This window comes from Haliotis rubra, unplaced genomic scaffold, assembly GCF_003918875.1.
Source record: "Haliotis rubra isolate DU_JTF1 unplaced genomic scaffold, ASM391887v1 Scf950, whole genome shotgun sequence".
Classification (NCBI taxonomy): Eukaryota; Metazoa; Mollusca; class Gastropoda; order Lepetellida; family Haliotidae; genus Haliotis; species Haliotis rubra.
In genome coordinates, this window is record NW_025767691.1 from 196,203 (window position 1) to 212,168 (window position 15,966).

The window sequence follows — 15,966 nt, forward strand, 5'->3', positions numbered from 1 at the left end:
GTGTTTTTTGCAACTGACCATTCCTCTCTTACTGGGTTGCCATGTGCATATTACATAATATTTTGTCATGTTGATAGACCCACCACAAGAGACCTGGGTATATAACCCAATGTTATATAAATAATTACCTCAGTCTTCAGAAAAAGCTGACTGCTGTATATCAATGAGACCCTCAGAGGCAGGTGTGTTAATTTGGACAGTCTTTGTCAGGTCACCTGGGTGCTTCAACCCAGAAATAAAGTCATGAACTTGGAGTCATTAACCTATGTGTATGAAACCTTGATGACATGAAGAGAGTTTTAATTGTTTTATTATATGCAGATTGACTGAAAAGTGTTGCTTTTATTACCTGAAATTCATTACTGCAAATATGATATGTAATGTAGTGTAGTTGCTGCCCACTAGTACTAAAGTACTTATTTGTTCATATATATTTACGTCAATAGGGTTTTTAATATGTGTCACCCTAACAGTTTGCATGGGATGTGGGAATTTGACATCTGACACAGTTCGTTTCCAGAGCAAAGTCATAAACCGTGCCATATTTTTCTTGCTTCAGGAACTTGCCATCAACTGAACATGTGTCTTCAAGTGGTAACATGCCATCACCTGAAAATGTGTGTTGTTCTCATTTCTATGGGGGACAGTGGGTTCTCATATCTATGTAGCCTAGTGGGTAGAGTGGCTTTACTTCACTGCCACCCCCGGACGACCTCGTTCACCTAGGTTTGATTCTCCACATGGGCAGAATGTTTGAAGCCCATTTCTGGTTTCCCCGTCGTGATATTGCTGGAATATTGCTAAAAGTGGCGTAAAACCATACTAACCAATCTCATTTCTATGTAACAGCCTAGTACCGAACTAGTGGGTTTTAAAATAAAGGCATTGGTGTTTTTTAAATTTTGCATTAAAAAGTGATTGAGGGTGTCTTTTTTGTTGTTTAATCATGTCATAATGTCAACTGTACTATACATCTTAGGCTTTTTTTAGTATAAAAGGGTATAATGTTTTTACCCCTGTTGCTAACTATTATCATTTTTTCCTTTCGAAAAGCCCCCAAATATAAACCATGTTGAGCTGAGACAAGTATTTATTCCTTCTTGCCTTGTTAATCCTTCATGACAGTACCCATAAAGGTACAGGTTCGAATATAGATCTTCAGTAACACATGCTTGTCGTAAGAGGCGTCTAACGGGATCGGGTGGTCAGGCTCGCTGGCTTGGTTGACACATGACATCAGTTCCCAGTTGCGCAGATCGATGCTCATGCTGTTGATCATTGGATTGTCTGGTCCAGACTCAATTATTTACAGACCGCCGCCATATAGCTGGAATATTGCTGTGTGGGGTGTAAAACTAAACTCACTCACTCTTTCATGACAGCAGGTCTTTAACATATTTTGTTTGCACTGCTTTTTTCTGACAAGAATAGTGCTGATTGCGGTTAAAACTTCAACATGCTGAATTTTTCCAACACGACAACACAACACATGTGCGAACTGATACAATAAATACAATGCATGCACCAAGTTACTACAACCCTATATTAAGTAACATATGGTATTCATCAACAAAATTCATAATGTTTTGTTGATTAGTTATTGATTTCTCTTACTGCAGTTCTGATACAATCACCTTTTGTTCACAGTCACCTACATGCATCAATTCCATCTGTTCACACTGACATTTCACCTTAGTCAGTTCTATGTGTCAGTAGTTACAATGAAGCGAACATTCATTGTGATAAATTCAAATTGGTCACAGGGGAGTGGGGTAGCCTAGTGGTTAAAGCTTTCCCTCGTCATGCCAGGTTCATTTCCCCACATGGGTACAATGTGTGAAGCCCATTTCTGGTGTCCCTCGTTGTGATATTGCTGGAATATTGCTAAAAGCGGTATAAAACTAAACTCACTAACTCAAATTGGTCACTGCAACTCATTTTGGTGAAAATAATGATAGTGGAGTCAATTTCTCCTCAGTTACTTTCACTATTTCAGATATCTCTTTTTTCGATTTTCAGAGTATGTTCATTAGCCCTGTTGGAATGCACTCAGTGAATCGAACTGTATTCCCTCATGAATTCATTTCATTATTCATGGTCACTAGAAATGAATATTTGCAATTGTTTCTGATAGTGTTTACACTTGAAACGATTTTGTCTATCTAAATGAGGTACGCAACATGGAATATATCCATGCCATACATTACTACTGTAAAGGTTATTTTGAAATCAGACCCTCACCACATTATCTTTAGGCTAAATGTTCAAGATGTATTGAGGGTTTTTTTTGTTGAATATATTTAAATATTTCAACTTAAGTGATTACTTGCCATGTTTGTTCTTTAATTCCTCGATTTTAACTATAAAGTACTCACTCACTCACTCACTCAGATTGTGGTCAGCATTCACCTGCTGACAGTGGGGTAGCCTAGTGGTTGAGGCATTTACTCATAATGCTGAAGGGGCGGTGGGGTAGCCTAGTGGTTAAAGCGTTCGATCTCCCCACATGGGCACAATGTGTTAAGCCCATTTCTGGTGTCCCCCGCCGTGATATTGCTGGAATATTGCTAAAAGCTGCGTAAAACTAAACTCAGTCAGTCAGTCATAATGCTGAAGACTCGGGTTCAATTCCCAACACAAGTGAAATGTGTGAAGCCCATTTCTGGTGTCCCTCGCCATGATATTGTTGGGGTATTGTTAAAAGCAACATGAAGCCATTCTTTCTCTCTCTCTTGCTTTCTGACACTGTTTTTATGATCTGTGATAAAATGATTAGATGAAATTTGGGCTATTGTTTTAAGAATCGGGGCACAAAACTAAAGCATGTTTTCTCTGTATGAAATCTTTTTTAACAAAGTCTCTGGCAGACATACATATTTATTCAGTAATTTAGGCCCAGGATACATACATTTTGCAAAGATATATAAATATACATACTGAGTAAACTCTTGGAGAATATATAGAACAAAGAAATAATATCAAAAAGGGCAGGGTTTTTCAACACTGAAGTACCACACACTTCATTGATAAAAGCTGTAAATAATCTGTGTTTCGAAGGCTTTTGTCAGTGAGGGTTAGTAGTACAGGAACACTTTATACTCAAAAACTAGACCTGTGAAGATCCAGGTGAGAATTGTACTGCACCAACCCATTCTTGTTGTAAGAGTCGACTAACTGGATCGGGTGGTCAGGCTCACTGACTTGGTTGACACGTGTCATCGGTTCCCAATTGCGTAGATTGATGCTTATGCTGTTGGTCACTGGATTGTCTGATCCAGACTCGATTGTTTACAGAATAGTAGCTAGAATATAGCTGAGTGCAGGATTATACAACAATCCAAATCATTTATGTTAATGGAGATATTTTTTTAGGCTTTGGGCCCCTGGGGATGACATCTACGGGGGTGTTTTATTTATTTCTGTTTGCCAATGTCACAAGGGCATGGTTAAGATCCATCACTGCATGAGTCTTGTTACCTTGGATACATGTTTAAGACGCATGCATTTATTTGCATTTTTAGATACGTCGACCATGACTGGGAAAAGGATACTGATTCTGTTGTTCCTGTCATCTGTTGTGGCACTCTGCGTTGCTAGGCAACCCCATGATGCTGATATTGATGATAATGAATTTGCAGAGTTTGAAGAATTTGAAGATGAAGGTACCTTTGTATTTCAGACTCGACATCTACACCATCCTTTAAAAGTAGCAGAGGTCATTAAATCTCAATTCACATGTTGTGTTGTAAGAAACACATCCACATTTCTGTGTTGTATGTCAGATTAGATGTTTCAATACTTTGACAGCAGTTTTAATAGAGATATGTCAGATTGTGACATTTTCATGATCTCATCAACCTGTGAGAGAATTTTCTTCAATGTCATTAACAAGTTTGAGAATAACTTCATAACATTTTGGATCGCATTCAGTCATTGTGCCTGAATATTAACTTGGCCCAAACCCTGCTTTACACGCTCTTGTGTGTTGTCGTCATGGTGTGGCTAAAACGTGACCCAATGTTTAATTTAAACTCTATGTATCGTATTAAATGGTTTTCCTCTATCCCTCAACCCCTTCAGCCCCCGCCACACATACACACAAACACTCTTGTTGCATTGAGCTCTTTTTCTACCCTTTACAGAAGAAGAACCTGTGGTAGAGCAAGAGCCTATAGTGGAGAAGAAGGTTCAACAGCGAGACATCACTGGAGAAGAACCCGAAGAAGAGGAAGATGAAGTTGTTGTAGAGGTACGTGTTCGTATCAGTCAATGGTAAGGTCTTCTAGAAATATGCCACACATTAGAGGATAGTCTAGTGTAGAGCTAGACTGATGCTTTGTACATGGTCAGGGCCAGTCTTCTAGAAATATGCCACACATTAGAGGATAGTCTAGTGTAGAGCTAGACTGATGCTTTGTACATGGTCAGGGCCAGTCTTCTAGAAATATGCCACACATTAGAGGATAGTCTAGATAGTGTAGAGCTAGACTGATGTTTTGTACATGGTCAGGGCCAGTCTTATAGAGTTATGCCACACATTAGAGGATAGTCTAGTGTAGAGCTAGGCTGATGCTTTTGTACATGGTCAGGGCCAGTCTTCTAGAAATATGCCACACATTAGAGGATTGTCTAGTGTAGAGCTAGACTGATGTTTTGTACATGGTCAGGGCCAGTCTTCTAGAAATATGCCACACATTAGAGGATTGTCTAGTGTAGAGCTATAATGACGTTTTGTACATGGTCAGGGCCAGTCTTCTAGAAATATGCCACACATTAGAGGATTGTCTAGTGTAGAGCTATAATGACGTTTTGTACATGGTCAGGGCCAGTCTTCTAGAAATATGCCACACATTAGAGGATAGTCTAGTGTAGAGCTATAATGACGTTTTGTACATGGTCAGGGTCAGTCTTCTAGAAATATGCCACACATTAGAGGATAGTCTAGTGTAGAGCTAGACTGATGTTTTGTACATGGTCAGGGCCAGTCTTATAGAGATATGCCACACATTAGAGGATAGTCTAGTGTAGAGCTAGACTGATGCTTTGTACATGGTCAGGGCCAGTCTTATAGAGTTATGCCACGCATTATAGGAAAGGATAGTGTAGAGCTAGACTGATGTTTTGTACATGGTCAGGGCCAGTCTTATGGAGATATGCCATGTTTTAGAGGAAAGGATAGTGCAGTGCTAGGCTGATGATTTGTACATGGTCAGGGCCAGTCTTATGGAGATATGCAAAATACCAGAAGATGATTAAGCGTGGAGCTAGATTAATGGATTTATACATGGTAAGGGCCAACTGTGTCATGTTCACAAATTCCTTTTGCTGTTACAGACTGAAGATGATGAGTTTGAACATCTTCAGGATGAAGAAGAGTTTGAAGGTTTTGACAAGGAGAGAGGCTCCACCAAGGGAAAATCCCAGGACAAGCTTCCTGATCTGGAAATGGCCAAGGTGAGATAGTACATTCGGAAGTGATGACCTGCAGTAGATATTTGCATTGGCAGGGCCATTTGCATTGCTGATCTCGGTGAGATGGAGCCATTACAGAACTTATAGGGCCCCGTTTCACAAAGCTCTCGTAAGCCTAAGATCTTATAACTTTTCTCGTAGCAATCTGACTTACGACAGTCATAGTGCTGCGATAGCTTTGTGAAACGGGGCCTGCTTAGGAAAAGTGCTCAGTAACATAGGCTGATATTTAGAGGTGATTTAGTAGGCTCAATGGTCAGGTCTAGGAACCGTCATACAAAGCGATCTTGGCTCTAAGGATAAGCTAACCCCCATACCTTAAAATAGACTTATGAAAGTTGTAAGACAAAAGTGCTTTTGTACAACAGCACCCTGGAGACATAGTTGAGTGTCATCTAGTGTTGGGAATTGGTTCAAATCTCATAACTGATGATTGGTTCATTACTACCGATCAATCATCGAAAATAATTGGTTGCGTCATTTATGAAATTTGTTAATGCACATAAAAATACGGAAAAAAACGTAGTTCTTTGGGGTTTTTTTTGGCAAAATTTCACATCTTTAAAGCATGACTAGTATGTTGGGAACATAAATTTCTTGGAATCTTTAAAGGTCACATGCAACGTAAAACACAACTTTGCAGATTCTGATACCTTTCGGTATGGACATACCGAAACAAATCGTCAAAAATGCAAATTCAACTTATAAAGTTGAAAAATAACGCGATGAAAAAAACCGCTCGAAATCAGAGTTCAAACGTTTCACTAATTTTCCCCAGATTTTTCTGGGGAAAACGGGTTTCAACAGCTGGGCTGCGCTCATAGCACGTGTGCAAGTAAATAGGTTCGCGCAGCTTGGAAGCGGGTTGTCGGGTGAATACTCGGTGAAGGCTTTGGTGTGAGCTATTTTTCTAATGTTTTGTTGATATCTCACAGGCTGAGCTTTTATATGTTATGACAGTAAATTAACTGTTTATATAATTTCATTTGTCTATTTCACCACACGCTCTTCTTACCGAGTCACTTTCTCAGTTCGATACTTAAAAAGCAATGTCATTATTTAGCGTCGACAGAATTTCTAACTGTGATATAGATATGTCGTTGTCACAGACAAAACTCAATGTCTTGTTTTATTGACACCTGTGTGCCTGCCTGCCTGTCTGCTAATGACAATATTCAATACACAGCTGCTATCACTGACCACATGCAATTTGAACTTAACACCAATCAGGCTATACACCATAAACAAAATGCATTGATTTATGGCCCGAGTTCGGTCTCTGTCACATTATGTAATTACACAGACAGACAGGTGTGATACTTGAACACATGACATGTTATGATGTCTGTTGATTGCAAAATGTTTTACACAAAAAATGAGCATGTATTTACAAAACCTAACATCTCTATATATACACACACAATGACCCGTGACGGCATCTGCAAATGAACCAGCCGTTACACTTGAGTGCACACCCACCCGCTCTGACTGGGTTCGGTATCCCGGCTGCTTCGTTTCTTGGGAAGTAAACCCAAGTACACAATATTGCACTTTTGATTTGCGATTGTACGCTTATAATTTTGTTTATATGTTTTTTCATAACCAGCAATGTATATTATATGTCATGAATAAGTGATAATTGTGTTTTAATTATGTTTGATTTTTTGGTTGCATGTGACCTTTAAGATAAATTCAATCATGACTTGAAACGAGATTGCAGTGCTTACGAAATGTAACAGACAGAACCAACCATGTGAAAAATATTGTTAATGAAAACAAGTGTCCCAGAATTGTTTGTGTTCGATTATGAGAAATTATGATCGATTGCTTGGTCGTTTAGTAACTACGACCAATCTTCGATTATTTCAATTAATCGGACCACCGCTGGTGTCATCACAGCTTGTAATCAATCACTGGATTGTCTGGTTGAGACATGGACATATTGCTGGAACAATGTTTAGTGATGTGTACCGCCATAAGCTATACCAATCAGAGACAGTTTCTATGGGTTAAATGTAATTAGTCATAGCAGGGTCAGTTGTAAACTAGTAACTCAAGCATTACTAATGAAGGCTATTGTGGAGGTATCTGTAACGGGGTAAATGTTGCACCCTGAGCATGTTGAGAGTTTAATGAACCTGATCTATCTTGTCCAGGTTCCTCTTCATCTCCGCACCAACTGGGACAGCTTCTACCTGGAAATGCTGATGATAGCAGGCCTCGGTGTGTACTTCCTCAACTTCCTGGCAGGCAAGACCAAGAATGGAAAACTGGCTCAGTGTTGGCTGGGGTCACATCGAGAGATATTGGAGTCCAACTTTGCCATTGTTGGTTAGTTTCTTTAAACTCTGTACCTGATTACTGGGGCGACATAGATATTGTCTAACTTTGTTATAGTTGGTAAGTTGGTGTGCAAAATAGCCACTGGCCTACCAGCCTGTGGCTAGTAAAAATCCAGTCGGACCAGTTAATTTCATGAGGTCATTTTGTAAATATATCATTGACTTATGAGGTATAATACACTTTTAAATCATGCAAGATTATGGTCTGATAAAAACGTTCATCATATTAGCAGCTTAATGATGAAACGCATGTCTACATTCAAATTTCAGGCTAGTGAATTATTTTGTGGGCTGGTAACTTTCAGGCATAGCTAGCCTGACTGGCTAGCAAAATTTGGAAACTATTTGGCACATTGCCAGGAGCACCGACTGTGTTGGTCATGTGTCTGGATCTCTGTGCTCCTCTGATTCCAGGTGATGATGGCTCAGCCAAAGAAGTAACATCAGGCATCCTGATGAAGGATTCTGAGAATGTGTACGCTCTGTGGTGCAGCGGTCGCAGCTGTGTGGAGGGGATGTTGGTGGAGCTGAAGCTGCTAAAACGCCAGGACCTCATCAACTGCCTCCTGCGTCTCTTCAAGCCGGCGTCGGACCAGGTGGTAAGTCTTCGGGCACCATGTGTTATTGAGTCAAACACCATTCTGTCAAAGTTGAAGGGACTGAAAGACTAAAAAGTAAGGATCTGCAATATTATGAGTATATAGATTTCTTGAGGTTCATTGATTTCATGGTATGTGTCACAGAATTTGGTATATCTGGTGGTTTCAAATAGCTCATATACTTGCCAAACACCTTCAAAATGTTTGCGTAATTCCATAATGCAAGTCTGTGAAGGTGGTACCTTAATTCTCAGTTATCTCCCTTATGCGTTTACATTCCTAGTGGTTTACTTCCACCACAACATCAGTGTCTCCAAGATGGCAGTGTGGTCAGTCATTTCGATTACAAAGGGCAAAGCCAATGTGTGTACGCACTGCCACCTTAAACAGATGGCAGAATTGCAGTCTTGTGCAAAACCCTTGCTAAGAGGTGGACAGTTTGACAACCTATTTGCATTGACATCATCCTGCATGACTGTCAGTGTAGAAAAAAACATGATCTTCACACATGTCATGTGTATGCACCAGGAGAGCTGTCAAAGGGAGAGAACTATTTGCAGAATACCAAGAAGCTTTGCTGCAATTTCACTACAAATTCTGTATTCATGAGGGGGAGATAATCCATGTTGGATCTCAACTAAAAATGTTGTCAGAAACCTGCTTTTTATTATGATATTTTCAGGGGTGGAAATAACCCATTGCCCGCATCCGAGTCCAGTGGTCTTTTCTGTCGGGCTAGCAAATTTGTATATCACACTGTACCGGTGTCCAGTTGACTTTCCAATGTTAATTATGTTGTTTATTTAAAAAATCAACAAGAAAATCATCCGGTATAGTGGAAGAATTATCAGGGCAAGTGATTTTACATGTGCCACTGTACCAGAGTACTTTAGCAATTTTAAAGTTATTTCCACCCCTGATTTTCCTGAAAGTCTAACACTGACTTACTTTTACCACATCAGTTGTACCATACTGTCGAAGTGAGCTAGGGAATGAGATCTGAATTGTTCTTGTTGTCCTCTGATGTTAAGCGGTCCTGTGTTGCAGGTTGTCACTGTGGACATGGAGAAAGCCATCATGGACAAGTTCGTGTTCTGCATCGCGCACAAGAAGGTTGCAACCAAACTGCACAAAGATATGCAGGACTTGGTGAGTTGGTAATCTACAAATAGCATACCTATGAATATCCGGGTTAGAATTGATCTTCAGTAACCCATGCTTGTCGTAAGAGGCGACTAAAGGAATCGGGTGGTCAGGCTCGCTGACTGGGTTGATGCTTGTCATTGTATCCCTATTGCGTAGATCGATGCTCATGCTTTTGATCACTGGATTGTCTGGTCCAGACTTGCTTATTTACAGACCGCTGCCACATAGATGGAATGATGCTGAGGGCAGCGTAAAACTAAACTCACTCACACACTACAATTAGCCTAAAGCTCTCAGGGATTTATTTAATATATGAACATTATGAGTGTAAGGGATTCTTTAATTCACAAGAATTGTGGTTGACTCAGATTTATGAAATGCCCAAACTTCGTTATTTAAGGGAAGGGAGTAGGGGTTTCAGTACTTTCCCAAATATGGAAAACAGTGGTAGCACACTCTGTTTATCAAATATATGTACACATCGTGTATCAACACACAAACACAGTAGGCCACAGCGATTTATGAAACACACTTTCAATGTGGGCTCGAGGATTTGTGAAACAGAGTGGTTTTCAGGGATATATCATACACAAAATAGCTGGAGTTTATCAAATACATAACAAGGTGGATCTCAGGGAAATATCAAATACACAGACAAGATGTGTGTTTGGATTCTTTTTCTGAAGAAGTCATCCTTGGGGTACATATAAGCATTAAAATGTCCATTTTAAATCCTACGACAGTTGTAACTATATTTTTCAATAAAATATTTACAAAACAAAAACTTGTTTTGTGAGACCACCCCTACAGGGCCCCACCAGACCCCTACAGCCAAGAGCAGGTAACTCTCGCTGTCTACCTTGTACCTCACTTTTCATGCTGTCGTTCTGTTGAATAGACGTGCATGGTTTCTTATCGAGTTTGCTCTATCGATACGATGAGTGTAAAAGAGTCTCAATCTGTATGTATGGTTCCTTTCTTTACGCACAGGCGTTAGATGGACTTCATATGTTCATATTCTCATTCATCTTTTGTTGTAACTTTGCCGTTGGTTCTCTGTTTTCCAGCCTTGATGGCAGGCAAAATGGCGGACTGCGTGATCAAGGTTTCCTTGCTTCTTGGTACCTTGTAGTAGGGAGTTCATATATTATGTTTGCATATTATATGGTTCTTGGTAGCTTGTTGTAGGGAGTTCATATATTATGTTTGCATATTATATGGTAGGCTTGCCTAAATTCTCTCTCTTTTCAGCGAATTTGTGGTAAGTCGTTTTTGAGTAATTTTGATAGTGTTCGTTTCGTATCACTCCACTTTACTCACTAGTATGTACACGCAGGTGCGGCTAGCCTTTTTTCTGCTTTGCATTGTATGTTTAGTATTTAAATGGTTGTAGCTTGTAGCATTTAAATATCGCCCGTGCGTTTTATTTATTGCTATTTACTTGTGTTTATATGTTTGCTGCTTCACAGTTCTTGCTAGTAACACTGGCGCGGTTCTGTTTGTTGCAGTTTAAGCCCTGTGTGTTGTGCCATGCACACTACCGCCACAGGATGGTTGTGTTTGTTTTGGGGCTGTTGAGTGTGACGGAGCTACCGATCACCTTGACGCACCAAGGTCTACCCGTGTACACCAGGGGAACCCTGCATTGTCAGGCTACTCCCAGGTGTTTTGGGATCGGGGTTCGAACTCAAACCGCCGACCCGAGCACTTATATATATATTATATATGTATATGTATGGGTATTTATATAGCGCTATAGGCTATGTTTGACTATATGCTCAGTGCGCTTTTGGAGACAGTACTGGGGGAACCCTGATTTATCAGGCTAATCCTACGTATCTCGGGATCGGTCTAGAACCGCCGAACTTTGGCTCCGCGGATGCTCTGAACCCCGTGAGTAGCACCAAACCGGGCTTCGGCACCGGTAGGGCGCAGTTTCCCGGCGCCGGTAGTTCAGGTCTCAGTCTGATGTCTATCGACGCCTTGACCAAGAAGCTATCGAGTGTGCCGGGTGTGTCGGTCACCTCGACGCTCCGAGGTCTGTCTGAGTGCTTGGGATACCCTGATTTATCAGGCTACTGCCATGTGCCTCGGAACCGGGGTTCAGACTCGTACAGTGGACAGGTCGATTTGAGCTTCAGCTCTTTTCGCTACTTTGAACTTAACACTGAGTAGGTTCGTTCCTGAGACAAGTGCAAGATAGAATCGCGGCTGTGTTGCCTCAGGTGTTGTCTGTGTCGAATACCTGAACCGTTAGAGTTCACCTCCCGGAGGGAAGCCTGCTTCCAGCAAGGCATCCGGGACAAGGCCTCACACTCTACTGTCAGTCTGCCGTTGTTTCTCCTTAACAGCTCAACGAGCTGTATGTTCCACTCGGCGCATCTCTCAGCTCTGCTGAGGGAGCTGGTGGAAAGGGGAAAGAGTGCTGGTGATTTTTCATCGGCGACTCTGGATGGCATCTGACGGAGGTCAACTCTCATCTGGCTAGGGACTGCATTGTAGCTGTGCCAGCCAAATGATGAGTGCGACTATGGGCCTATGGCACCTGGGACTGTTTCGAGGAATACGGAAGTCTGTCGAGCTTCTTGTTAATCCCTCAGGTGCCCAGGCAGCGGCAAACATTATGTTGCCTACTGCAGGGGTTTACTGTATACTGCTACAAACCTCGGTAGAAGTGTGACACACCAGTGTCAGCTTCCCGGAAGACGGCGAAAATACTCCGTGCCGAGATCCGGTCTCTACTGGGCAAGGCAACCATCGCGGTGGTTTCCAATGGTCAGGAAAATGGAGGGTTTGACTCCATTTATTTTCTTGTTGCCATTAAGAACAGAATGTTCAGACCCATTCTCATCTGAGAACTGAACAAGTTAAAAGAGGTACTGTCCTTCAAGATGGAGACACCCCACTCAGTGATCTCATCTGTCGAGACAGAGGATTGGCGCACGTCAATCGACCTCGAGGTCGCGTACGTCCTTGTCTATTGCACCCTGATTTCAAGATTTACCTTCTGTTCTTCGACGGGACGTGCTACCAGTTTTGTGTGCTCCCCTTAGGCTACATTACGGCGCCAAGGGTGTTTACCAAATTGAGGTTTATTATTGTCACCCGTACCTAGGCAACTGGCTCATCGCGGTTTTAGAATAACAGTTGAGTCTGGGAACCTCACGATCAGTGTTGGTCACTCTTTCGAAACCGTGCCGAATTGTCAATCTCACGCAGTCAGATGGACAGCCGTCAGTGTGTTGATCGGTGGTGTGCGCTGGTGTGCAGATAGGGGGATTTCAGAATCCATATTCTGCGGATTTAGTTCGGATATTGGGAGTTACTATAACCTCGTTTGGGTTGAGAGCCTTATGACCTCCACCATTCCCAGGTACCCCATGGCTATTTCCACGTTTCACACCTCGTTCGATGGTGCTCTGCCTAGACAGCACCCTCTCGTACAACGCTACGTAGCTGGCATGAACAGAGTTTGACCGCCTCGGCGGCGACCAAGCCCACCTTGAAATTGCCAATTATTCTCAATTGTCTGTCTGGCCTTGACTTTTCAAGTACATCGTCTCTCTCACTTCACTTGTTGACATGGAAGATGGCTTTACTTGTGGTGGTGAGCTCTGGTAGAAAGGTAGGGTACATCCATGCGATACCCACTGACCCGACATTGACAGTATTTTATACTGATCATGACCATATTCGCCTACCAGATACCTACCACTTTAAGATCGATATTGCTTTCCACGTGATTGCTCATATCGAACTTCCACCCCTTACCCAGCCTTCCACACTGGGCACCGATCTTTCGATTGCTCACCCGTTGGAATGACTATAACGAATGAACGAAAGGGATCCTTACAGGTACCCATGTGTTCTGTTTAGTGGCGGGAAGACTGGAGAGTCTGCTAGCAAGCGGACTTTATCTCGTTGGCTTGTTTCCATAATTGTTCGGTTACAATGCTAAGGTTTACCTTCCCCCGAGGGGTTGAAGGCAGACTGGGTAGGGCAGATGCCACTTTGTTGACAATACACAGCGGCACTGCTCAATGAAGAGATCGGTTCTGTCGCTCTTTGGAGACGGCAGAACGCCTTCATTCGTCATTACCGACTTGACATGCATTCTGAGGATTGTGCACGGTTCGGCCTTTCGGTTCTTCCAGTGGAGAGTGTCCTGCCACCCTGACCAAGTTAGTAACTGGTCATTGGTATCGGTTCTGTGTTCAATGTCGATATGGTTCATATCACTACATCGTATAAGCCTTACCACCCTTTCGGGTTGGGTCGGGTTTGGGTGTACATACGTCCCTTACGTCCTCTTCACTTAAAGGCAAGAGAGGACGGGGCCGGTTTTGAACACTATAACCAGTCATATGCTATTGACCGTCTTGCGACGGAATTGGGTACGAACCCCACACGGGTCACTGTTTGGTATGCCTCTTTTCGAGCCGCATGTCACGTGACCAGGTTAGTTTAATAGTGAGCCAACACATGTTCGGCTTTGCTTTTCGCTATTCAGGGGATTTTTGTACGCTAACAGTTTTTTCCCTCTACCCCAGACTTCGGCATTTGGGAGTCTGTGTTAATCAGCACTTTGGGTGATGGTGGTTTACACTTGCCCTCCTCACCCCGAGAGCGTTTGGTGGGGGTGTTTTATCCTGCTTTCACTCGTACAATGCATGGCGTTTGTACTCGTTCAATTTCCTCTGTAAGTTTTTAGCAAGGCTTATAATTTCTCTGGGTTTTATCGAGGTCCCGGCAAGCCCTTTTCCAAACAGGAGGGGTGCTTTCGAGCATTAGTTTGCAGTACTTATTAGCTTGACTCCTGGGTTATTGGCTTTTAAGCGTTTTTTTACGCTTTCCCTTCCCTCTCCCTTTCCCTATACCTCTTGCCACGCTTCTCTGGTTCGGGCTACTAAGGTTTGGAGTTGTTTCGGCATGTACCCATACATTCCTTTCCATTGTAATGGTTGGGGGTGGGTTTTTATGTCATAATTGATTTGAGCCAATTGACGTATTAGCTGAGGCTCTCTATTTCCCGCCCTATCCACGCCCCCGTCCGATTGACATCAGCGGTCAGGTGGCTCGGTTAGTGTATTTTTTCTAGTACCGTATCGGTTGTAGATTTCACTCCACCACGTATTTAGTTGTTGCCAGACAGAATGCCACTCCCGCCTCAAATATCTTTGGGAGTCTGTCTTATGCTTATATGTACCCCAAGGAGGACTTCTTCTGAAAAAGAATTATACAAACCTGTAGAGGTTATGAATTCTTTGAAGAAAGTCCTCCTTGGGGTACGGCCACCCGCCTCCCCTCATTCTGTCTGATATGTTCAGCATGACAAGTGAGGTACGAGGTAGATGACGAGAGTTACATGCTCTTGGCTGTAGGGGGTCCGGTGGGGCCCTGTAGGGGTGGTCTCACAAGATAAAACGAGTTTTTTATCCCCGCGTTTTGCGGGGGGTATTAAAATGGACTCCGTCCCTGCGTGCGTCCGTGCACATTTGTCTTTTCCGGAGCAGAACTCTAAAACCGTTCACTATTTCTTCACCAAACTTGGCACATAGATAGATCTGGTGGTGTACTGGTGCCTTTTGGTAGTTTTGGAATTCTGAATAAAATGGTTTTGGCATTTCCATGGCAACAAGTTCGACTTAGACTGAAATTAGTGGTAGTGCACTTTTCCGGAGCAGAACTCTAAAACCGTTCACTATTTCTTCACCAAACTTGGCACATAGATAGATCTGGTGGTGTACTGGTGCCTTTTGGTAGTTTTGGAATTCTGAATAAAATGGTTTTGGCATTACCATGGCAACAAGTTCGACTTAGACTGAAATTAGTCGTAGTGCACTTTTCCGGAGCAGAACTCTAAAACCGTTCAATGTTTCTTCACCAAACTTGGCACATAGATAGATCTGGTGGTGTACTGGTGCCTTTTGGTAGTTTTGGAATTCTGAATAAAATATTTTTGGCATTTTCATGGCAACAAGTTTGACATTGACTGAAATTGGTGATAGTGCTCCTTTCTGGAGCAGAACTTTAAAAACCTTTCAATACTCTCCTTCCACTTTTCTATATACACACCTAAATATTTGACATAGCCATAACTCGTAGACATAATCATGAAGAGTATTTTGCCATTGCGGGGGATATTGATGACTTTGTCTTCTTTTTGTTTTGTAAATATTTTATTGAAAAATATAGTTACAACTGTCATAGGATTTAATATGGACATTTTAATGTTTATATGTACCCCAAGGAGGACTTTCTTTAAATAATTCAAAATCTCTACAGGTTTGTATAAATTTATCAAATGCACAAAAGAGGTTGGTATGAAGAATTTATGAAATACATGTGCAAGATGGGTCTTAGACATTTATCATATCCCAGAGAAAAATGCTTCATAGAAACTTTGC

General features: G+C 42.0%; 1 protein-coding gene across 1 annotated transcript in view; it reads left to right on the forward strand.

Moving 5' to 3' along the window:
- Window positions 1-15,966, forward strand: part of LOC124264942 (PAT complex subunit CCDC47-like) — a 28,496-nt gene that overhangs the window by 3,262 nt on the left and 9,268 nt on the right. The window contains exons 2-7 of the mRNA XM_046699722.1: window positions 3,522-3,662; window positions 4,143-4,249; window positions 5,335-5,454; window positions 7,629-7,803; window positions 8,229-8,413; window positions 9,461-9,562. Of these exons, the coding sequence (XP_046555678.1) occupies window positions 3,522-3,662; window positions 4,143-4,249; window positions 5,335-5,454; window positions 7,629-7,803; window positions 8,229-8,413; window positions 9,461-9,562 (830 nt within the window). The remainder of the gene's footprint in view (window positions 1-3,521; window positions 3,663-4,142; window positions 4,250-5,334; window positions 5,455-7,628; window positions 7,804-8,228; window positions 8,414-9,460; window positions 9,563-15,966) is intronic.